Genomic DNA, 24,656 nt, shown 5'->3' on the forward strand with positions numbered 1-24,656 from the left:
AGTCTCAAGTAGAGTAATGTGGGCAAATATGAGAATGGGGAACTGGACAATGAGACTTATTTGAGCCTATGGTGCTACAGAAGGTTCTACTAAGGTATAAGTGGAGGAATTTTTTGAGACTTTAGAAAAAGCAACTGACACAATGAAAAATGAAAAGTTGGTCATTGTTGGGGATCTAAATAGCAGAGTAGGAAATGATTGTGAGACATACAAAAATATTTTGGGAAAATTTGAAGAAAAGAGCAAAGCTAATAATAATGGCAAATATCTGTTGGATTTCTGCTCAGGACATGGACTGGTTATTACTAACACCATGTTTCAACATAAAAATGTGCACAAATTCACATGGAGAGAAGAGGCTAGGAATAAGAAAAGTCTCATTGACTATGTTATTGTTGATAGTGATGTTTTCTCCCTGGTGCAGGACACCAGAGTGTACAGAGGATTTGAAATTGGAAGTGATCACTATTTAGTCTTGAGCAGGATAAAATTGAATTTCATATTGAAAAGAATAACATGTAAGAAAGTTTTAAAGCGAATAAAAGTTGAGCAGCTCTCAGATGTGAGCAGTAGACTAAAATACACAAAGATTATTGAAAAAAAAATGAAAGAGTTTGAGAACAGGAATCAAACCTTGGAGATTTAGTGGCAAGCCTTGAAGAAAACATTGATTGATTCTGCCAGAGAGGCATGTGGTGAGGTTGTCTGTAAGGATAAAAAAAATCAGAACTCCCTGGTGGACACAGGAAGTTAAAGAGGCAGTGAAGGAAAAGAAGAAAGCATACCAAAAGTTCCTGTCAAATAAGTCAGCTTATGCTCTTAGAGAATATAGAGACAAATGCAAGAATGCTAAACACTGTGTAAAACTAGCTAAATAAAAGTCATGGGAGGACTTTGGCAAGAATAGAGAAAATAAATATCAAGAAGGTGGCAATATATTCTGGAGGTTGTTGAAGAAGCTTAAGAATGGAGGAAAGAGTGCTATAAAAGGAATTAGAGATGATAAAGGTGACAGGAAAACGGGAGAAAAAGATATCCTTGAAGTATGGAGTAATTACTTTGAAAAACTGCTAAATGAAACAAGCAGTGATGACAGCACAGTGGTAAAAAACACTGACCAGGCATGCAGTCAGGAATACATATCCATACTAGAAGTAGAAAAAGCCATCAAAGGCTTGAAATGTGGAAGTAGATGATATTCGACCACAAATGCTGAAGTATGGTGGTATAAGAGTCTTACAGCTGCACTGCATAGTTCAGAAAGCCTGGACAGAGGGACGAATTCCCGATGATTGGAGTAGAGCTCTCATAGTACCCATATATAAAAAGGGAAATAAAACTGAATGTGAGAATTACAGAGGTATTTCCCTACTGAGTGTTCCTGGCAAGATCTATGCAAGTATACTTGAGAAACGGTTGAGAAGAATTGTGGAAGAAAAGCTTGGTGAAGAACAAGCTGGATTCAGGCCAAATAGAGGCTGTCAGGATCAGATCTTCACTTTATGACAAATAGTCGAGAAAGCATGGGAATATAACAAAGATCTGTATTTAAGTTTTGTCGATCTGTAAAATGCATATGACAAGGTGCCAAGAGAGAAGCTATTCAATACGCTGCAGTCATATGGTGTCAATGGGGCATTATATCAAGCAATACTTAGTCTTAATTTGAGTTAAAAGTCAGCAGTTAGAATTGAAGGAAGTACAGGAAGATGGTTTAATGTTAAATCTGGTGTGAGACAAGGATGTACATTATCCCCTCTGTTATTCATTATCTATATGGATCACATTATGAAGGAAAGTGGTATTAAACATGATATCAAAATTGGAGATGTTAATGTCTGCTCTTTGCTTTATGCGGATGATGTTATACTTCTAAATAAATCCGCTACAAGTCTGCAAGATTCTCTGACTAAATTGAATAGCTGTTGTAATAGATATGGTATGAACGTCAGTAATAAAAAGACAAAGACAATGAAAATAGGCAGAATCAGTGAAAATGTCAACTGTGTTGCGAATGGAGAACCTGTGGAACAAGTAAAACATTTCAGCTATTTAGGCATGATTTTTACTGAAGATGGTAAATTAAATATAGAAATAGACAACAGAATCAGCAAAGCTGGTATGGTGGGAAGTCAATTGAATAAATTCATATGGAATAAGAGAGAAATTAGTCGAAACACTAAATTAGCTGTATACAAGACAGTGTTCAAACCAGTTTTAACTTATGGATCTGAGAGCTGGGTCAGAAGTAAAACACTTGACCAAAGACTAGAGACCACAGATATGAGAGTCCTGAGAAAGATTATAAGCGTGAACAGATGGCATCAATGGCAGTATCATATTAAAAACGAGGATATTAGGAAACAACTTGACATTGTCAGCATCCAGGAATGTGTTAGCAGAGCTAATCTCAGGTGGTATGGGCGAGGAAAGATCAGCAAAACAAGTGTTCTCTCCCAGGTTGGCAGCAAAACGACCCAGAGGAAGACCAAGATATAGGTGGATTGATACAGTACAAAGTGCTTTAGACGATAGAAATATAAGATCTGATAATGTTGGAGTCTTGACAAGTAACAGACTGATTTGGAGGAAAATTGTAGATAGGAAATTAATAATGATGTAATTTTTTTCATGTAGTACTATCATATCCTGTACACCCCTTGAGGGTACATGGCAGGAATTTGATGATGATGATGATGAGGGTGTATTAAATCCCACATTGTTTTAAAACCGAATAAGAAACTCAAAGATTGGAATCAGAGAGTTTCATGCTGAATATAGTAAACTATAAAAGTATCGGCGGTGACTAGCCTCAAAAAAGGCTGAAACCGGTCTGGGTAGTGACCTGCCACCGGACTAAGGATTAACACAAAGAAGAACCAAGATAATGATAATGAGCAGAAAAATAGGAGATAATGTAAAGATAAGATGTGGAGGAAAGATTTCAATGTTCAGGTAGCTGGATCTCAGAGAAAGGAACTTCAGAGTTGGACATTAGAAATAGAGTAGACAAAGCTAAATCAGCATTTATGGAAATGAAGAGAATTTTAATAAAGAATATTAAAATAGGTGCTAGAATTGGAATAGTTAAAGCAACAGTTTGGAGTATTGCAAGTGTTATGGAAGTGAACCATGGCCACTCAGAAAGAGAGATATGGAAAGAATTAATGCATTGGAAATGTGGTTTTATGGAAAGATGGAAACGATTAGCTATACAGAGAGAATATCAAAGCAAGAAGTTTTAAGAAGAGTTGGGATGGAAAGAACACTGCTCAAGAATATTATGCAAAGAAAGACGTTTTTTAGGACATCTTCTGAGAGGTTCTTCGGGACACCTGACAAGAGCTATATTACAAGGGAAAGTTGAGGGGAAGAGAAGACGCGGAAGACCAACTAGAGAGTGGTTCAATGACATCGTAGAATGAACTGGTTTAAGAATGACAGAGGTGACAGACAGAGAGAAATGGAGAAGAGCTGTTCATCTGCTGCAACCCTCTTGCTAGAGGATGCTACCGGACGATGACGAACAATGAACTGGCAACAATTATCATTTTCCCAGAGTTCCAGCCTATTCAAGCCATTGTGTAAGCTACCTATCAGCAACATACCTGATTGCCCTACCTATAATTGTATTATAAGCAAACAATCAAATATCCATTAGATTCTTCCCAATATTATTAATGTATAAAAGGAACAACGATGGTCTAAGGATTGATCTCTGGGGGATCACTACTAATCACCTTAAATCAGAGGTAATTTCTGATTTTGCACCTGGCAGGGTAAAGAAAACTCAATTTTCTCAAAACAAACTTAATAGTCATAAACAGGGTTAAGCTTTATTTCCCACAATAATTGAAATCATCATGAATAACTGAAATTCTGTACTGTTTCTCTTTCCTACATAACAGTGTGGAATAGAAAATGCTAACTGCTTCAAATGATCAAATAACCAAATAATAAAGTCACAACAGTTCAGAAAATTAGAGATAATGGAGGAAAATATATTTAAAAAGCTTACTTGCTGAAGAGCTTCTAAAACTATCTGACGGTTTGTCTTCAGTGTTCTTAGTTTTTGCTCATATGCAATTCTACGGTCAGGAACTACTGCCATCAAATTAAAACGAATATCATGATATGGCTCTTCGCCTGTTGCTATACCTAATCGTTCAGTAATTACTCTTCTGAACTTCTCTGTCCAATCTTCAACTTCTGCCCATGGTCCTATGTGAAAGCAGAAAAATGAAATAATCCAGCAGTTCACAAGAAAAAAAGCAAAGAAATAAAAATATGAGAAAAGAATATTTATGCAATGAATTTTTGCTTCCAAGGAAAGAAATTTACTACACTGCATGGTAGTAAAAATATAAATCATATAAACAATATTGATCCATTATCCACAGAATGAATACCCATTAAAAGCAATGCATCTACATATTTCTATTCATTAACTGCCTAACATTTCGTAAAAGACAGTAATGTAATTTCAAATTGCATCAAGCTAAGAAAGAATTCACAACTTATTTTTAATGGCATTGCAACACCAAACTAAATTATAAAAAAGATGTTTATTAACTGGCATATATTTTGCTGAATTTCAAACCAGCATCTTCAGAGCATGTTATATGTTACAGTTAACACACTAAATAGTAGTGAATGTATTTTTTATGTTCTCCATGACAGATGTTGTCTGTCCATAGTAGGCCAAGTCACAGTCACATGGAACCTTATACGATTCTGGATATACTAGGGATAGAGTTTATCTTTAGGATAACTGAGCAAACACAGTTCTTCCTCCTTTCTGGTCAATAACTATATCCAGGACAATATTCATCACCACAATGAACAGCAATGGAGAAAAAATACTTTGTCATAGTCCATTATGACTGTCAGAATATCACCTCAATCTTCTCTAAAATAATGGATAAAACTTCTCCACTATCTGGTGGCTCACTTAATCAGTGGCCATCAGTATGGATTCTGCCAATCTAGATCTGCACATGATATCTTAGCATGCATCACTAACCAATGGACACATTCAGTGGAAAGTTCAGAGAAATGTGATGTCACCTGCAACGTTTCCAGATCTTTGGATTGTATCCAGCATTGATGTCCACTAAGCAAATTTCTGTTTTTTGGTCAACCTGCCACTCTGTGCAATTAGGTAGCAAACATTTTCCCTAGTTACTGCATGTCATCTCTTCGAGCTCGACCACCAATGCAAATATGCCTCAGGGCTTACTGTATAACCTATGTTCTTTCTCCTCTATATAAATGACCTACTTTCAATTACCACTAATCTTATTCACAGCTTTGCTTATGAATGTGCTCTACATTCATCTTTCTCATATGACAACCCAAGCAATGTGCAAATATCTCAAAATATAAAATCATCTTCAATCAGTGCCTTAAACATTGATCTCCACACCTTTAATGACCCCAAAATCTTGCCTGTTCTCTCACAAAAGGGATCTCAGCTCACCTATATTTACTCTCATTAATAAACAAATCACAGATCTCTGGACAGGATCAGATTTCTTTTATCTCCAGACTCTCCTGGCATAAACACATCAATCAGTTCCTCAATATCTAAGAAAACTAAGCATACTCTTCTACTAAAGATACTATTTTTCACTCACCCAAATAAAAATCCCAAATCTGCCCATGCTAAGAATCTACTCACAAGTTGGGGGGGGGGGGGGGGGAGACCATCTAAAACCTTGAGCGTGCAAGAACAAGAGTAGTGGTTGCCCAGAATTCCTAAACACATCAAACCTGCTTCTCAAATTCCATCCACCTCTGTCTGAGAACAACCTTTCTCATGAAGCATTACTAAACAACCACAAGCTGCTGCTCTTCAAAAAAACACGTCAATGAGCTTCTTTCCCAATCTTCACCTACAACCCGCCCACTGCACAGATGACCTCTCATGTCTGAGATCCATAAGATTTTTAATGAAAGCAGATCAAATCTGGTGTAGGATTAAGCCTTGATTTTTGTTATTATATTGTGTGAGGATCCACAGCATTTCAGAGGCCTACTTGAACTTTCTTATAAAACAATTATGATTGATATAAGACATTTTTGTTTGTTGCTAAACTACTTGATGGCCTGTGGTAGTTGTATGGGGAGTCAAACCTGATTTATACTGTTTACTTTTTTCAATGTTCCTTATGTGTCAGACATGCATATCCCCCCCCTTCCCTTCTCATTTGGCATATATAGCAAATGCCAAAAGAGCAAAGAATCTCATAAACAATTGGTTTTTTCATGGGATGATGTGGAGGTTTAGGTTGATGTAAGAATCTTGAGATTTTATGCAATGGTAAAAAAAAGCCACTTTAATGTTGTACTCACAGAACAACTTTGCCACTTTGTAAAGTTCTTGATGTAAGATAGCATGATTGCATTCTTAAAATCTTATTTAAGTGCAGGAGTTGTATTAAGAGTTTTGCTCATCGTCTTGGGTTCATAACCACTGAGGGCGAAATTATGCCTCATGTAATGTAGTTCTTCATTCCTATTAATTGACATACTGGGTATGTTTTATGCTCTATTTTATGTTTTAATCATTCCTATCTTTTGTAATGGATGATGGTGTGAAGTGACATGAAAAATGATAACATTTTTTCTTCTTCATTTATTTAGAATTCAAATAATATTCTGTTGCTGCCAATTGTAGATGGGAAAAATTACCCAACCTCAAATTTGGCGAAGTATCTGTCGAGCCTGATAGCTCCACATGTAGGGAAGACAAAATGATGTGAAGAATAGCTTACATTTTATTGAAAAGATAAAAGGCTGAGCCATCGATCGGCATCTTAGAGTTGAAAATTATCAATTAAACAACAATAAGTATATGAAATATATGTAGCTTAATGACACTTAATTAAATTAATCAACTATGTTTATGTACAACTTTCTTATTGAGTCTGCAGGTCACCTCTGAAAGCCTGCCTGGTTTTTATTTTTTTTTTTTTTTAAAACCTTCTATACAAATTTTTCTTCTCATTGATTTTTATCCTGCTCAAAACTAAATGGTGATCCCTTACTATCTCAAATATTTTGTATATGAGATAGCAAGGAATCTTGTATTATTTGAATGTATGTAAAGATCTCATATCACAACCCACAATAACAGTCAAAAAGTCTTTTCTTATTTTTTGTAGCTCTCTCCGTGCAAATTTATGCATATATTATGCTGGATCCAAATGTTAGTAATGACTTATCCATGTAGTGAATTGAAATCTGGCAGGTACTTATCTTTATTATTAGCTTTATTGTTTTCTTCAAATTTTCCCACTGTGATGTATCTGATAAGTTTCATTCAGATACACCATATTTTTTATTTGACTAGGTGATTTATGTATCAAGTAGTCTTACCCCCTCCCCATTTACAGTAATGTAATAGTGGTTTTTAATACTCTGTTGTGAAATTTAATTTAGTGATTTAGTGTTATAATTAAATTCACTTGTTTTTGTGTACACAAAAAGAATAAACTATTAATGTTATGTAATTCATTTTATAAAATGTTGTTATTAAAATGGATTGTAACTTTAGTTTAATGTTAGCATTCCTAACTTCAGCAACATTATATAATGGTGATAGGGGACAACACAAGTACTTGAAAATATACATAGTTCAAGTACTGGACTACTTTTGGCTGATAACAGCAGTTCAAAACTGGCACATATACATGCTCATATGAAGAAGAAGTGTAGAGTGTAAGAAAGCATAACAGAGTCACATAGGAGTGTATACGGAAACCGATAGATTTATCTAAAAGTAGTCATTTCTTTCAGTATGACCTTTGATGTCTTTGCATTATAAAAAACAAACAAAAACAAATCCATAATATTTCTGTATGTCTTGTATTAATTTCTTACTCTCCTGTAAGTGAGTAATGATGTAAGTTCTTCATGTAGTACTATCATAATATCCTGTACACCCCCTTTAGGGGTGTACAGGATATTATGATAATACAGAGCTAACCTAAGGTAGTATGGCCATTTAAATAGAATAGGTGAGAAAAGGTTAGCAGAACAGGTTTTTGGTAATAAAATGGCATGAAAAAGAACCACAGGAAGACCAAGATCCAGGCAGGTTGATTCGGTCAGAAATGCCTTAGAAGCACAAAATGTTAAATATGGCAATATTAGAGTGCTAACAAGTAATAAACTAATTTGGAGAAAAATTGTGGATAGGAGATTAATAATGTACATTGGATCTTGTAGTGCTCTAATAATAGCCTGAATACTCCTTGAGGGACATATATCAGGAAATTGATGATGATGAAAATAGTGTTCATAAAGAAAGAAAGTTTCAACTATATTAAGCTATTTTTTTTTTATTCTTTTCATATCTGTGTCCATGAACACAGCTCACCTGTAGTCATTTAAAATATGATGAGTTTATACTTTGCATGTTCCCAAGTTCTGAATGTGTAATACATACACACACACATACATAGAAAAAAAAATTGTGCAGAATTACAGCAATCTCTCGATTAATGCGTTAGTGTTGAGTGGTTTGAGAAATAGCCTACATAATGTTCTAATCACAGGTGAAGCTGCAAGTGCCAATAAGGAGGTGGCCGCAGATTATCCAGAGATTTGAAGTAAATTGTATAAGAAGGGGACTATTGTGACCAACAAATATTTAATGTCGATGAAACTGGCCTTTTTTTTTGGAAGCCAATGCTTTCCAAGACTTTTCTTGCTAAATCAGAGAAATCTCAGCCTGGTTATAAAGTTGCAAAGTCGAATGAAATTACTGCTAGCAATATGCAATCCATTTTTATAAGCACATCTTCCACATTGTGCAAACAATTTTAGAGACTTTTCAAATGAATCTAAGTTAATTAAATCTCATTCGGAGAAACCTAGTGATTCTGACCTGCTAAATTTAGATGCACAGGCAAGTCCAAAGAGATTTCACAGAAACAAATTTAAAATATTTTTCGTGCAACCGAAACTTTTAAGTAGCAATGCTTAGAGACTGGCCCCTGTGAAGAGAGAAGCAGGAAAATTTGCAGAAGAGGCAGTTGTATGAAAAAAAGAAACAGAATGCCCGCCAGAATAATAGATTTATATTGTGAATATGTTTTATTGTCTTTCAGCTTCATAGTTTTCCTTTAACTAGGCCCTGAGACATATCCTAATTCTTTTATAAAAAAAATCAAGGGTAAAAAAAGAAATTCGAGGAACGAATTATACTTTTTTCCATAGGTTATTATACTCGATTAGTGTGTTTTCGATTAATGCGCCTGTTTTAAAGAACGCATTAGGCGCACTAATCGAGGGGTTGCTGTATATTCTGAAAATTGGAAGTTGTAGATCTCTGTCACTCTAATATTGTGAGATTTTATATTTGTATCTTCTAAGGCACTTCTGATATGCATCCATCCATTTAGATCTTGATCATCCTCCAGATCTTCTTCATTTTCTTATGTATTTATTTAAAGTTGCTAAAATAAAAAAAAATATTATCATTTCAACTGACAAATGAATGATAAAGCAATTCTAGATAATTCTCAACATTCTCCCAACATCATGGGCCATTTTAAACAGCTCTCCCTCCAAATACACTGCTACCCAAAAGCTTGTCTATGTATTTTTTTCTACTGATCATTGTTCTACCAGCTAATTTTAGCCTCATATCCAATGGAGCTACAATGCTACCAACTGAAGTGACCTTCATTCTATGCTATTTTTCATAGTTCTGACCATTGTTTCCACTCTTCTGATCTAATAACTGAAACTACTCGTGAGGGGGATAAGTGCTTTTATTCCTCACTCCATTCAAAATCCCTAATCCATATCTAAATCACAGTTTTCCAATGCAAAAGCATTCCAAGCTAAAAAAATGCAGAATAGAATCGTTAATTGGTAATTCAGATCATGACTTGCTTTTTTGAATTTCCATGCTTTTCAAGCAGATTTTCCAGATTTACAACCTACACAAAGAAGTTTATTTATTTATTAATTATTTTGTAAGGTGGATTTCCTGAAAAGCATGGACATATTTTTAGAAATTGAATATGAAAGATCTTTTCAAAACTTTCCTATTTATCAACTTCTCAATTATGTGTCCTCAACAGGTTTAGAAGATACTATGAGAGTACCACATTACTACTAATTGCTAGCCAACACTTTTCCTCCAAATTAGTGTGTCACTTGCCAAGATTCCAATAGTGTGAAATCTTATATTTGTACCTTCTAAGGCCCTTCTGACACGCAACAATCCACATTAGTCTTCCTCCAGTTCTTTTTAATGCCATCTTGGCATCAAACATGCTTTGCTAACCCCTTCCTCACTCTCATTCTGTTTAAGTGACCATATCACCTCAGATATGCTCTGCTCATACATTTTGGAATGTACAGCACCAATTTCTTTTCTAATAGCTTAATTTTTAATATGATTCTACCACTGCTAATTTTTCTCAGAACTCTCATATCTGTGAGAATTCTGAGAATCTGTGACTCTCACATCTAGTCTTTGTTCAACTGGTCTATTTCTAACCCAACACTCAGATAAAAAAATTTAGTGTTTTGGCTAATTTCTCTCTTATTTCATATAAATGTATTCAACCGACTCCCCACCACACTATTTTTTTTTGTTATGTTGTTTATTTGCATATTTAATCTGACATCTTCACTGAAAATTATGCCTAAATATATACAAATATTTTACTTGTTCTATAGGTTCCATTTCAGAATGTAGTGAGTTTTCTACGTTCCTGCTAATTTTTATAGTTTTTATCTTTTTATTCCTGATTGTAATACTTAGTTTGTCACAGTGGTTATTCAATTTTGTTAAAGAATCCTGGAGATTGCACTTGACTTATTTAAGGATACAACATCACCTGCATAAAGCCAAGAGCTAAGTCTGATATCTCCGATTCTGATATTAGCTGTAATACTACTTTCTTTCATAATGTGATCCATATAGATGATGAATAAGTGCAAATAAGTGTGCACCTAGGTGAGATGATCAGCTGCAGAATAAGAATTGCAGAATCCATATCATAAAAAAAGCTAACACCCTTTTATTCCTCGACAGGGAATATATGAAGCTGTTTTAGTGCTTTCTAACTTTTGAACACTGAAGGGGGGAGAAGTTCAATCTGCACTGGTAGCCTATCTCTCATTGGCTACCAGTGCAATTTATAATTAGGGGTAGTCCAAGACTACCCCTAATTATAAGTGGCATTCAATGAAGAGATGGCTGACAAGTACTGCCATTTTGTGGTCCTAATCCTAATATTATATATTTTACTGATACAATGTAACATCTACAGTCAATTTTATTGAGTCTATGGGATGAAAAACCCGAGTTTCCAGGTTTTTCTTTCCACTGCTTGTCCATGCAGTGATCGAGTAACTCAGGAAGCAATCAAAGAAAGGCTTAGAAAATGTTTCTTTGGTCGGCGACTAGAACTGAGCTTAGGTCTTTCTTTGGGTAGCCTAGCACTATTAATAATTAATTTGTGGGCCTCTAGATAGTGAAGAAGTTAGGTGCTGATGATTTTTCCCTTAAGAGGATGGAGATGAGGGGCAAAGGAAGACCAATACTAATTCATTACCCAGAAAATCCATCAGTTAATTAGTGATTATCAAATTGGATTCCACAATTTTTTTTTCTATGGCAGACCTCCTTGTTAACCTACTCACCTTTGGAGACCCATGTGGTCACTCTTAATATTTCAAAGGCATTGATCATCTCTTGCATCAAGGCATTGATCATCTCTTGCATCAAGGCCTTATCCACAAGCTACTTTGTTAATTTCCCAACAAGCTACCATTTATTATTATTATTATTTGACACCTCCAGAGGGTCCAAAGATTCATCGAGGGAGGGCACCTGCTCTACAACTCTGTCTCCATCACTCAATCCACTGCAACTACACCTGACAACGGACTGCAACTACACTAATGCCATCTACTGCCAACCACCACCACCAGTTTTTCCAGAGACAATCACAATATCCATGCCTATGGTGGGATTCGAACCCGCAACCTTTTGGCTGGAGAGCAGATGCGCTAATCACTCGGTCAGCCAGCCGATTTTGTGTTAACAAAGTTTAAAACATTGGTTAAAAAACAAGTTGTGAAGACAATTTAGTCTCTTCCTCTTAGTTTTGATAATGTTTTGAATTCCATTCAATATCAGTTTCCCTTCTTGAGCTGACTTTTGCATCTAGCTTATCCTGGCATAAACATATTATGTTCATTGCCTACTCGGCTTCTAAAAAGCTTGCCGTTTATGTATTTTTTTCCCCTCAAAACACTACTACTCTCTCCTAACACATTTTATAAATCCCAAATCTTCCCTAAGAATTTGAGAGTGGGATCATCTAATAGGTGATCCCACTCTCAAAGGCTCCCCTCATAGGCACTCTATTTCTGCCTTTCTGCATTACGAACAAAGCGTTAAGCTTTTATTTTTTAATAGATACTTTCATAAGAATTGCTCCACTGAACTGGCTAATCCCATTCCGTTGCTTTCCTTTAATTGTGTAAGAACTAGCGCAGCCACTGGTTAACATCTACACAATCCCACATCAAACAAATTTCTCATCTTTGTTCATTCCATCCTACCTCTATTCTCTAGAAGAGCCATCCCCGTTATACCTGATGAGTATAACCCTCACTTTTTCAAGAAAACTGTTAAAAGATTATTTTTCTCTTTTTAATCAATTGCCTGCCTACACGCACGCACACGCATTACTAACACATCAGTAATGCATGCACACACACGCACTACTGATGTGTTATAGGTCTTGAAACAACAACCATGAAGCCTACTGTTATCCAAGATACTATATATTAAAGAAACTTGTTAAAAGATTCTTTCTTTCTTGCCCCCACCCCATATTACTGTTGCACATATATATATATTGCATATGACTATCTGTTATATTAACTCAGAATTGGGATATGTTCATATTTTTATATACTGACTTAGATCCGAGAGTCAGAACAAACAATTAAATTTATTCACAACACAACATGTTTCGTCAGAAGGCCGACTTCTTCAGGCGTTAAGAAACACAGAAAGCAAATAAAAAACACTATAAAGAAACATTGTGTCATTGAAATTCGACTATTATAAACTTCAGTTAACTTTGAACTGGAGCTACAGTCCGTGTTAGAGTTCTATTGTTAGGCATCTGTGCAAGTGTGACTTCACAAGTGCGCCAATATCTGATAGCAGAGTTGAATGAGTCCAGTAAATTGTAACTAAGGTTACTATTTATATGATGAGGGCCCATCATATATATATATATATATATATATCTTGTAGCCTGATGTGATGGGTAATATATGAACCATGAGACTTGCTGGTATCCAAGACAATAAGATTTTTTTTCTAATGGCTTTCTAGCAAAAAATCAGAAGTGCAGTACAATGGACTGTTCATGATATAGTGAAGGATTTTCTTTGGAGGAGAAGACCAATGCCAAGAAGTCAGTCTTATCTTTGGGTAATGTTACTATAGTGCAACCCAGATGTGAAAAATGCTGAAACACAAGGGGGCAGAAGATGTGCATGGCAGACAGTAAGGAACTGGAAGTCTCGATTGCCATTTAAGCAAAAAACTTGTTTTCTGCATTTGGCCTTTTTAAAGTCTAATCTGGATTGTTGTGTGTGTGTGTGTGTGTGTGTGTGTGTGTGTGTGTGTGTGTGTGTGTGTGTTAGACTGAGTTTTTAATTTGAGCCACTTGAGATATGCTGAATTTTTACCATGGATTATTTTGGTACACTATTTGGAAAACCAAAACCTGGATTGCAGTCAGGTGTTTTGTGTGAAGTGGAAGATGAAGTTCAAGAATTATTTCAGTCAGAATAGATGTTTGCATCAGGAGAACAGACCATGGAAAAGAAACCGAGAAAGCATGGTGGTCATAATAGTTGGGATATCAATAAAGTGCCAGAGGAATCAAGATGGAAACTGGCTGAGTAAAGATTCATCTGAAGAAAGGGAAATGTGGCCAATATCATAACAGAATTATCATTTTCATTTCCATGTTCCAAACACCTGCTTCAATAGAATTGCCAAAATTCAAGCATTCCTTCAATTCTTGAAGGAATGCTTGAATGAAGCCCTTCAGTCCCTATTCTAATCAAAATTCCTGCCCATTAGCTGAGCTTTAGTTTTCTAACAGGTATGCCAACGCAATCCAAGCAAAAAATCCAGCATGGCTCTTAGCTGATGCCAAAATTTGCAACAGCCACAAAATGACCGTAAACAAATCTAAATCAGAACTCTCAAGATCACTAGCTGCAACTTCTGCCATTTATGCCTTGTTCACATCCAAACAGTACTACTGGAGACATTAAAATTATAAAGCACTCTCTAACCCTGCAAAAAAAAACCTAGGTATATTACTTCCTACTATACCAAAGTAGGACACTTCAGGTCAACATTGGAAGAATTCTGAATAGTGTGATATGAAAGAAAAGAAAAGCTGCACATGGACAAGATTTGAGATTCAGCATGAGAGAGAGATGAAATATAGCATTGTTATGCTCTGTCAATACCCCACCACAGTATGAAAGAAAGCCAATGTTTAGCCAAACATTGTAATAAGTGATTATAAAAAATATTTTGTCTCTTTATAGTATTAACTTTCAGCTATTAAACAAAATTTCCAATTATGATCTTACCATGATCAATAGGAAAAGGTTTAAGACCATCAAGCTCAAACAGACGACCATTAATAGGAACATAACTAACAAAGTGAAATGCTTCCATTGTACGCCCAGTTGAGATTCCATGAGATTTTTCATGTAGGTGGCGAGGTTCTGGTCTAAAAATAAAGGAAACAATTAAAAAAAAGCTTTCATATTTTCAAAGTATATAAATTAGCCTCTAAAATTGTAAAAATCATATCAGAAATTAGATTTTAAAGTTATAATTAGCTTCTTTATACAAAAAATGGACATTAATATAATTTTGTTTGGTTAACAAGTGAAATAATTTTCTCTTACTTCTCAATTTTTTTCACATTTTTTCAATTTCTTATATCTGTTTTGCAGCAAGAAAGCTACCTACTGAAAAATATAGCACTCTGTTAATGCCACTTTTATATTAATTATTACAGGAATTTTTTAACAGAAGACTATAAAATATCTTGATAATGCCAATCCTGTGGAAAATCATTAATGACTTCTTGATAAGCATTTATTCATTTTTTTAACTACATAAAAATGTCCCATGGTGATGTCTTACGCTATTTACATGTTATTCTTGTACATAAACTTATACTTGATTATACATAGCTTTTAATTTTTTTGGAAATTAAAATACTAGAATATTAATTAAAAACTTTAATCAATATCTTCCTATATTTCGGCAATGTTATGTTGCCATCTCCAGGGATCACAAAACAATGATATTCACATGCAGCCACTAACACTAAGCAAATGAGGCCAAAGAAAGGCAACTGAAGTCAGTCCTAGAGTCCTAAAATTCCCCTAGTAAATGGGTTGTCTTGGCTGTTGGGCTGATGTTATTAGTATGCAAGCTTCCCAAATTTGGGGTAATCTCATGCAACCAAATTTGTTGAGGTTTGGGAAGGTTTTCAGAGATGAGGCTGATTCAGTTCTGAAAGATTGTTCCTTGAAATCAGTTCATCTCTCTAGGCTTGTCCAATTTCCAAGGTTTAGAGGGCTTACCTTTGTGAGGCTTATATATCTATCATTTAGGGAAGTATGGGCAGCCAGTGTCCATCTCTTCTTCTGAAAGAAACATTTAATACATCATCTGACATATCAGGATCATTTGGTGAGTTTAGTTTACTTTTGGCAGACACAGAAGCATCTGTTTTTTTCTGTGTGTGTATGTGTGTGGGGGGGGGTCTGGTCTGGTAGTTTATCTTTAGATGAGATAACTGCCAATCTTGACAAGTGGATTCTCATCAAATGGGATAATTTCTGGAGTTGTTTGGAGAATGAGAGACATGTTTCACAGTGAAGCACTCTCAATCATAAAGCACGGTATGGGGAAATTATCAGATGATGGAACAGACATATGGGTTTGAGCTGCTCTTGATATTTTCTTAATTGTCATCTTTTCAGTATAAGAAGATTTCAGGATAGGCATGGTGGTGGCTGCCTTCCTGGTATGATATATTTTGTTTTGCTTTTATCTTTTGTATTTGCTGTACATTCCTAATCTCAGTGGATTAGGAATGTACAGCCCTAATAGCGAGGTTGAGATATTCTACTTTTACATATGTGGAGGTTTAAGTGTATCAGAAGTAGAATGATGTTCCTGTCACTTATTGATCTTTAATCTCTGAACATATTTTCTCATCTGGAACATCAAGAAGATCCTGTTCAAATATCACTCCTCTAGAAAAGTTTAGCAATATACAGGGTGTTCGGGATAAATTTGACAGTTTCGTAAGGAAAAAGAAAATCTTCTTTGTATCTATTAAATTTAATGAATTGACAAAAAAACATTACAGGCAGAGTTAATTACAATACTATCAACAAGATTTACTCAAAATAACCACCATTAGCATCGATCACAGCTTCAATTCTGCTTCGGAACCTCGAACAAGCTGATGCTACAGTCTCCCTGGGAAGGGCCGCAAAAACTGTTTTAATTTTATCCATTAACTGGGCTTTTGTATTACTGGAAGTGCGATTGGTGTCTTTTTCAACTGCGCCCCATACAAAATAATCCATGGGGTTAAGGTCTGGGGAGTTTGGAGGCCAAACATTTGGACTGGTGAAGTCGTAGAAATTTTCAGACAACCATTTTTGACTTTTCCCAGAGGTGTGGCAAGGGGCCGAATCCTGCTGCCATACATACGGCCTACCATTGGCTACCCTTGTTATCCAGGGCTTGACTACAGTTAGCAACTCCACGAACAAAGCCCGAATTCCAATGCCAGGGTTCTTCAACACCTGTTCCTGCAGATTTGCGAGGAATTCTGCTGTACGAACGCAATCAGATCGTCTGCTAGGGATCTTTCTTCTTGCTACATCCTCGTAGTCACCATTGCAAGTCTCTAGTTCATGCCTGATTGTTTTTACTGTATTCAGGGAGCATTGGGCAGCAGTCGTAATATCCTTATTTTGATGGCGGGCACAAATCATCATGATACAAGTTATTCTCTTCCATGATTCAGGTGGGTTCCAGCTATCCATCCTTTCTGACATCTTGTATATGAATGAAGAAGGGTCCAAACTTTTAAATGAAGAGAAGTGTGTGTTAATACATGTAACTTACGGAAAAATATAATTAATTATAAATATGTCAAATTTATCCCGAACACCCTGTATAAGGTGCTACTGATTGGTATTTCACTCAATGATATCACTGAGTAATTTTTCTGAGCATTGTTGATGATGTTTCCACAAGGATATCACCAGATCGTAGTTTTTGTAACTGTTCTGGGAGATCCTGCCAATTCTAAAACCTTTTGAATAAAGAAGGGTGGCATTTTCGCTATTGGTGGATGATGAGAAAAACTGTACATTTATACTCTTGTAATGTCATTTATTTTTTACTTCTGTAATCAAGTGATGTATATACGATATCAGTACTTGGTTGGGATCTTGTGAGGGCCCCTGAAAGTTTGAGGATGAAAAATTCATGTTCAAATGATTTCTGTTCTGTGCCAAAGCTTCCCACTCTCTATGGAGCATATGGATGCATACTCACTAGCAAGCAATGGCTGTGCCCGGGATAGGAATTACAGGGCTACTTTGAACACTATACTGGCACCACAACAATAAGCCTTGGGCCTGGGCTATGGGATGGTAGACTTATTGCAAGATCACTGACCCTTGAAGGAAGCTCAGTAACTGATTGATCCTGGGCAGGGCATCTAGGACTAATTTCCAGGATTCCAATTTCCAGATGTCCATGAGTCACACTACACAGAAAACATGGCTGCAGAGCTTTGGATCCCAGTGATGGTGGTCTGGAAGACAGGATAGCATAAGAGACTCAGTAGAAGTAGAGCGAAGAATATGGGAAATGTAAAGAGTCAGTACTATCACTGGGAGGTTTCCTCCGCCACAGACAGGTGTCCCATGAAGAGGGATGCAATTTGGTTTTTAGTCAATGTTATTTGCCCTGATAAATGAACGTCGCATCTGATATAAAATATCTTCAGCTGAAGCTGAATAAATATTGAGTTTAACATGTTTATTTGCATGAAACTACATCAGTAGCCACCAATTGTGGTAAAAACGTAATTAATATTGAAAGGCATATCATTAATTGCAATATTAAGCAATAGCTAATATACCATAAAATAATATACAGCAAATAGAGCATAATATAAAAGAGCATATATAAAATGGAACAAATATATTTGTTAAATATTTCCATTGCAAATAGCTGCACAGTCATGGATTAGTCAAGATGATGTTGGGAGAGTTTTGAGAAACCAAAAACAACATTCCACAATACAGTCATACCTCGATTAACGAAAAATGACATTTTTAAAACATGAATCTAAAGTTGATTATTTATGCTTATTTTCTCTTTCATTTAACAATTGCCTATACAGATTTATTGCATTTAACACTGATCACTTAACAATAACACTTCTTCCTAAATCAGGATCATTTTCACTGAAAAATTTAAAACGTTTTCAATGTCATTCAAGCACCTTTTTAAATCTTTGGTTGCTAACATTTTTTTGGTAAGAACTTCTTTAATTTCGTCTTCATTTTCTTTGGCTTTGTTGCTAACAAGTTTTTCTAAATCTTCCACTGAAAAACCATCATCTTCTGCATTTAATAAATTTCTTACATTCTCTTCATCGACATTTTCAAAACCTATTGATTGAGCCATCTGGATAACTTCATTTCTAATCTCTTGAATGTTATTTTCTTCTTCTAGTACAACTTCTGGCCATAATTTGCACCAAACTCCATTTAAGCATTTCTGAGCAACTTCTTTCCAAGAGCTATTAATGTTTTCAATTGCATCTTTAATGGTGTAGTTTTTTCAAAATGTTTTAATTGCCATTTGCTCTTTATCTTTTAGTTCAATTACATTGCTTATTAATGTACCATGCAGATAATAAGCTTTAAATATTGCTATTACTTCCTGATCATTAATTGAATCAGGGAAGTTGTGTTTGCTGGAAGAAAGAACTTTGACAGGAATGCATGTGTCTAATGTACTATTAAGATCAGCAGGATGTCCTGGAGTGTTGTCCAACAACAAAAGAGCTTTTTCTTCAAAATTATTTCTTTGGCAATACCATTTCACTTCTGGACAAAAATGGTTAACAAACCAATCAGTAAATAACTCCTTGGTAATCCACGCATTTCTATTAGCTTTCCATATTACAGATAAATTCATTTTTATGTTACCTTTTAATGCCCTCGGATTTTCTGAATGGTAAACTAATAATAATTTTAATTTAAAATTGCCAGAGGCATTTGATCCAAAGAGTAACGTTAAACAGTCTTTGGCTGCTTTGAACCCAGCTGCTGATTTTTCTTCAATAGAAATGAAGCTTTTGATAGCCGTTTCCAGAACAAACTGCTTTCGTCAACATTGAACACCAAATTTGGCGAAAAATTTTAATGTTCAATTATTTGCCGACCTGGTTGGCTGATGAGTGGTTAGCGTATCTGCTCTCCAGCCAAAAAGCTGTGGGTTCAAATCCTGCTGTGGGCATGGATGTTTATGATTGCCTGTGAAAATAGTGGTGGTGGTCAGTGGTAGATGGCGCTGGTGCTGATGATGAAGGTAGTTGCGGTTAGCGGTGGAGATGGAGAATTGTAGAACAGGCCCTCTCCCTCGATGACTCTTTGGACTCCCTGGAGGTGTTATGTAATAATAATAATAATAATAATTTCCTTTAGTTTTTCTGGAAACTTATTCACAGCTTCTCCTGATAATTTTATACTATGAATTCTGGCCCGTTTTTTTAAATTTTTCTAACTAACCAGGAGCCACAAAATTTTCTGCAATTTCTTCAGTTTGTTTAGATTTCAGGTGATTAAACAAAAATAATGCTTTTTCTTAAATCACCATTTGAGTTAAAGGCATATGGCGGTGTGACATATCATCTATCCACAAACTTAACATTTTCTCTAAAATTGGACTCCTTAAGCAAGTTAATTTTGCTGCTGTAATACCTGTACAATTCTGAGCAAACTGTTTTATTTTTTCTGATTGACTAAGTATGGTTGTTAAAACTGACTGTGCTAATCCTAAAGAATGTGCTGCATTGGATTTTCTTTCATCCTTTCAACACATTGTATGATATTTAATTTAGTTTCTAAAGAAATTGCTTTTGTTTTCCTTGATTCTGACATTTTAACTAAATATTAATATTTACAAAATCTACAATAACGCTATCAGAGAACATATGTTATTATTTATTGTAATGCAGCACACTGAAACAGACCCTACAAAGTGTAAGCAATGACTAAATTATGCAGATGACATGCGAAACTGTTAAAACAGACACACCCACAACTTGGGAGTATGTGACGAGTAGACGTCGCTCCCCAATTGGATGATTGCTGGGTGTTGACCTTAAAATTTTAATATTTTTACGTAAATTGGGGCTTGAAATTGCGGACTTCGTTACCAGAGGTATTGTGTGAATATATTTTCACAAATCACCAAAACTTTTTTTTTTAAATCAAATTATCAGTCAATGAATTATATGAATTAGTCAATGAGTTTGGTGAACAATGATTCTAAGAATCCTTCTTGACAATGCATTTTAACTACCTGCAAAAAAACATGTGAATAAAATATATCAATCGTCTTGAACTTTGTATCCATGTTACTGCAATGGAATATCAGTATTTTAATGGATGCTTCACATCCATAGCAACCTTGATATACACTTGTCAAGACCAATTGGGTGATTAAGAAATGATGTTAATAAGGAAGCCTGTTCAAATCAGATATATATGACAAAATACATATAAAAATAAATAAATGCTGATAATAAAATTTACTTACTTTGCATGACTATTATGTGCTCTTGCTAGTTCTGGAGTATTGCCAATCGCATAGCCTTTGTTCTAGAGAAAATAGCACTTTATATTATCATTCCATGACATTAAAAAGCCAACATTCTTTTCTAATTTGATTGAACGTTCTTTTTACATACTTTATATCTTTAAGCTAAATATGATAAATGCTCTCGATTTAAAAACAGAGTCAAATAGAAGTTCTGGAAAAAAGAAAAACACCTCAGAGCTAATTTCAGTTTATATATGACACCTTTTGAGTTACAATTATGGAGCATCTGATACATATTTTGTTGTTGTTATGTCACTATTTAATTAGAAGGTTTGTGAATGATAGTCTGAGGTACAACAAATGCATGCTTATTTTTTTGTTCTAACTGTACTGTAATTCATATTGTCAAGAACAAAAATCACCAAGCAACTTAGTGATTTTTTAATAACCATGAAATAACCAGAATGCATATTTATACACATGGACAGGCTTATGTGTTCATCAGACATTTTTGTAATAGATTTCACGGTTTGATACGAACACAGATGGATAAGAAAATAACTATTTATTAACTTAAAAGCTCATATTTCGCTGGTATTATATCCAGCATCTTCAGAACAGTATAATCAAGATGTTAATATATGTATATAGATAGATACTTGTTGTTGTGCCCAATGTATTTCTACAACCAATACATACAATAACATACATTTGTACATACAATAACACTAATAATAGGACTCTAGCGTTGATGTATAATTTATTTATTTTTCTCCCACGAGAGGTCAGGTCAACAATTGTTATAGCGGTTGGTCAGTATCTTTAACAATCCAGTTTGATTGTGGTGTAGCTTGTTTTCTGTGTATAGTTGTATGCTCTAGAAGATGACCTTGACATAAAGGTCAAAATGTCGAATGTAGATTTTAGTTATATTAAACTAAAGTTTTTATTCAAACACGGTAGTTGTCTCCATAATTTCCAAAAATGCATTATATCAGAAACTTTATCGTGTTATCGTAATGTAAACTGTATTCTATAATAACACCTTAGTGATAATAACAAAATTTCAAATTTATTGTGCGGGATATACATATATATAAGATGCTTTAATCATATTCTAAACACTTCTGAATACAGTCATCCCTCGACTTACATCCGTGATCCCATAATGGAATAAATAACTAGTCTCCTCAACATGTTGAAGGAGAAAGCAGGGCCCAATTATGACTACGAATTTAATGCTTCTTCGAGTTGTTCATGAGATTCAAGCAATGTTTTGCACTGCATAACGTGAAAATGGGTGAATCTGCAATTTCCGATGATAAGGCTGCCAAGGAGTTTGTGGAGAAATTGGATAAAATTATTTGTCAAGCAAATATTTAATATGGATGAGACCTCCTTGTTTCTGAAAAAAAATGCCAGGCCGGATGTTCATCCACAAAAGAGCTAAAATCTATGCCTAGTTTCAAAGATCTCACAGACCATATTACGATTCTGCTGTGGGGTAATGTGGCTGGATATAAACTGAAACCATTTATGATATGGCACAGTGAGAATCCATGAGCCTTCAAAAACATTAGGAAGCATACTCTTCAAGTTCATTAGCAAAGATATAACAAGCCGTGAATGACTCAAAAATTGTTTGCAGATGCCTTAATTGTGAGTGAAATGAAAAGCTGTTGTGTGAAAGAAAATGCGGAATTAAAAATTTTATTAATTCTAGATAATGCACCAGGTCACTCGCCTTATATCAGTGATCTTCACCAAGTTCAAGGTCATGTTTCTTCCTCCAAACACTACTTCAATGATCCAATGAAGGGTTTAAGGTTTATTATCTACGGAGAATGTTTCACAAGCCATTTCTGCTACTGAAGGAAATGACCAGACTCTCATGCAATTCTCGAAAGCATTCAATATTTATTATGCCATTAAAAATATTGCTGTAGTTTGGGACAAACTGATCTCTCAATGTATGAATGGCATATGGAAAAAGACATTAAATAGGTTTGTGCAGGATTTTGGAAGTTTTGAAAAAAATGCATACCTTTGTAAATTGATTGAAGAAATAGTGGGCCTAGCAAACAATCTGAATCTCGAAGTAAATGATGACGACATTGTTCAACTTATAGAAAGTGCCCCTAAAGAGTTGACGAAGAATTAGTCGAACCTGAGGAACAACATGTTGCAGAAGAGGAAGAATGAGAAAAGGAAGAGGGGAAAAAAGAGAAACAAGGAGAGGTAGTTAAACAATTCACAGCAAAGGGTCTTGCAGAAATGTTCTCTGCAGTTAGCGATGTTCTCAAAATGGTTCAAGACATTGACCCCAATGTTGAATGCTACTTTTTTGGTAGAAAGGAGTGTACATGATGCGTTTGCTTGCTATAAAGAAATTTATGACGAAAAGAAGAAGAGGAATAAACAAAGCAGATCAGATATTTTCATCAAAAAAACAAATGTTACACCAGAAGAGCCACAGCCTGGTTCTTCCATTAGGTAATGAAGATGTGATCGCCGAGGAAGATTTGGGTGATTATTCTCCTGTTTTATAATGGCAGTAATGCACAGTACAGTTTTATAATAAGGTTTAAAAATTAAAATGACCATATACTTATTACTGTTAAGTCTCTAACCCCTATAACTCTGATGATTTAATGTATCAACTTACATCCTGCCGGATGGAACGGAACCTCAACATAAGTCAAGGAATGACTGTAGAAGGTTAAATCGTTGTCTTAGATGTTTTATTTCTTAATTTTTGATATATACGAAATCCTGCCTAATGCAACTGGTTTTCGAAATTTGCCTATTATAAGATGGTTTTTGTTGAATAAAAATACAGTTTGCTAATAGTGAAACTTTGTCTATTAAATTTTAATAGCAGTGTGTGCCACAGATTAGAAATTTTTTTCATGTGCAGAAAATTATTTCATGCAGTTCAGCTTCCGTCCATCCTTTTTTTTTTTAAGGTCAGAAAATAATATTAACTTCCATATCTAGCTTTCATGACATAAAGATAAGACTTTTTAAGTGTGAACAATAGCATGCAAAGTTTGGCACATTCAACAATATTATTACCTTTTTTTTTTCCCCTTGTGCGGGAGAAAAGTAAAATGCCACTCTTATAATTATATTATATGTTCTGTTTGCAAGAAAAAATAATCATGTGCACTCTCTTTTCAAAACACAAAGAAAGAACAGTGTAAATTCACCCAATTAAAAGAAAATACTACATATTTTTCTTCTTACTATTTTACAAAGAAGAGATAATTGCACTTTTTCACAAAAAAAAAAGACATTTTCTTGTAGTTTAGATATGTGGCATTGTTGAAGTAGTTATACTTTTACTATTATTTTACAACAAAATGTATGATCATGTTCCCCAAGTGATTTATGTTTGTAACAATTGCCTTACAAATGATTTTGAAAAAATTCTCTGAAATATCTGCAGTTGAACAGGTCAATAACCCCTCAAAAATTATGCAACATATATGCACCTTTTTTTTAAATAATTGAATCTTTTTTTCATGAAAATTGTAACAAATAATTTATAATTTTCAACAATAAAAGCAAAACTGTGATTATTATAGTGCAACCCATGGACATTTGGAAAGGGGGATCCTGGTAGTCTTGCACTACTTTGGCTCCTGCTTCGACAAGACGGGGCAGTCCTGGATGGCCCAGCCAGGATAAT

At 34.9% G+C, this 24,656-nt stretch overlaps 1 protein-coding gene across 4 annotated transcripts in view; it reads right to left on the reverse strand.

Annotated features, from left to right (window-relative positions):
- caly (ubiquitin carboxyl-terminal hydrolase calypso) overlaps positions 1 to 24,656 on the reverse strand; it is a 237,532-nt gene that overhangs the window by 99,260 nt on the left and 113,616 nt on the right. For 3 of the 4 annotated variants that reach the window (XM_090416000.1, XM_090416026.1, XM_090416017.1), the window contains exons 5-7: positions 20,963 to 21,024; positions 14,668 to 14,810; positions 4,019 to 4,221 (exon numbers count right to left, since the gene is read on the reverse strand). In XM_090416000.1, coding sequence (XP_090272126.1) covers positions 4,019 to 4,221; positions 14,668 to 14,810; positions 20,963 to 21,024 — 408 coding nt within the window. The remainder of the gene's footprint in view (positions 1 to 4,018; positions 4,222 to 14,667; positions 14,811 to 20,962; positions 21,025 to 24,656) is intronic. The other variant, XM_090416009.1, reaches the window with a different exon arrangement.

This window comes from Typopeltis vanoorti, chromosome 1 (genome assembly GCF_054136105.1).
Source record: "Typopeltis vanoorti isolate ZY-2024b chromosome 1, IOZ_Tvanoo_1.0, whole genome shotgun sequence".
Taxonomy (NCBI): domain Eukaryota; kingdom Metazoa; phylum Arthropoda; class Arachnida; order Uropygi; family Thelyphonidae; genus Typopeltis; species Typopeltis vanoorti.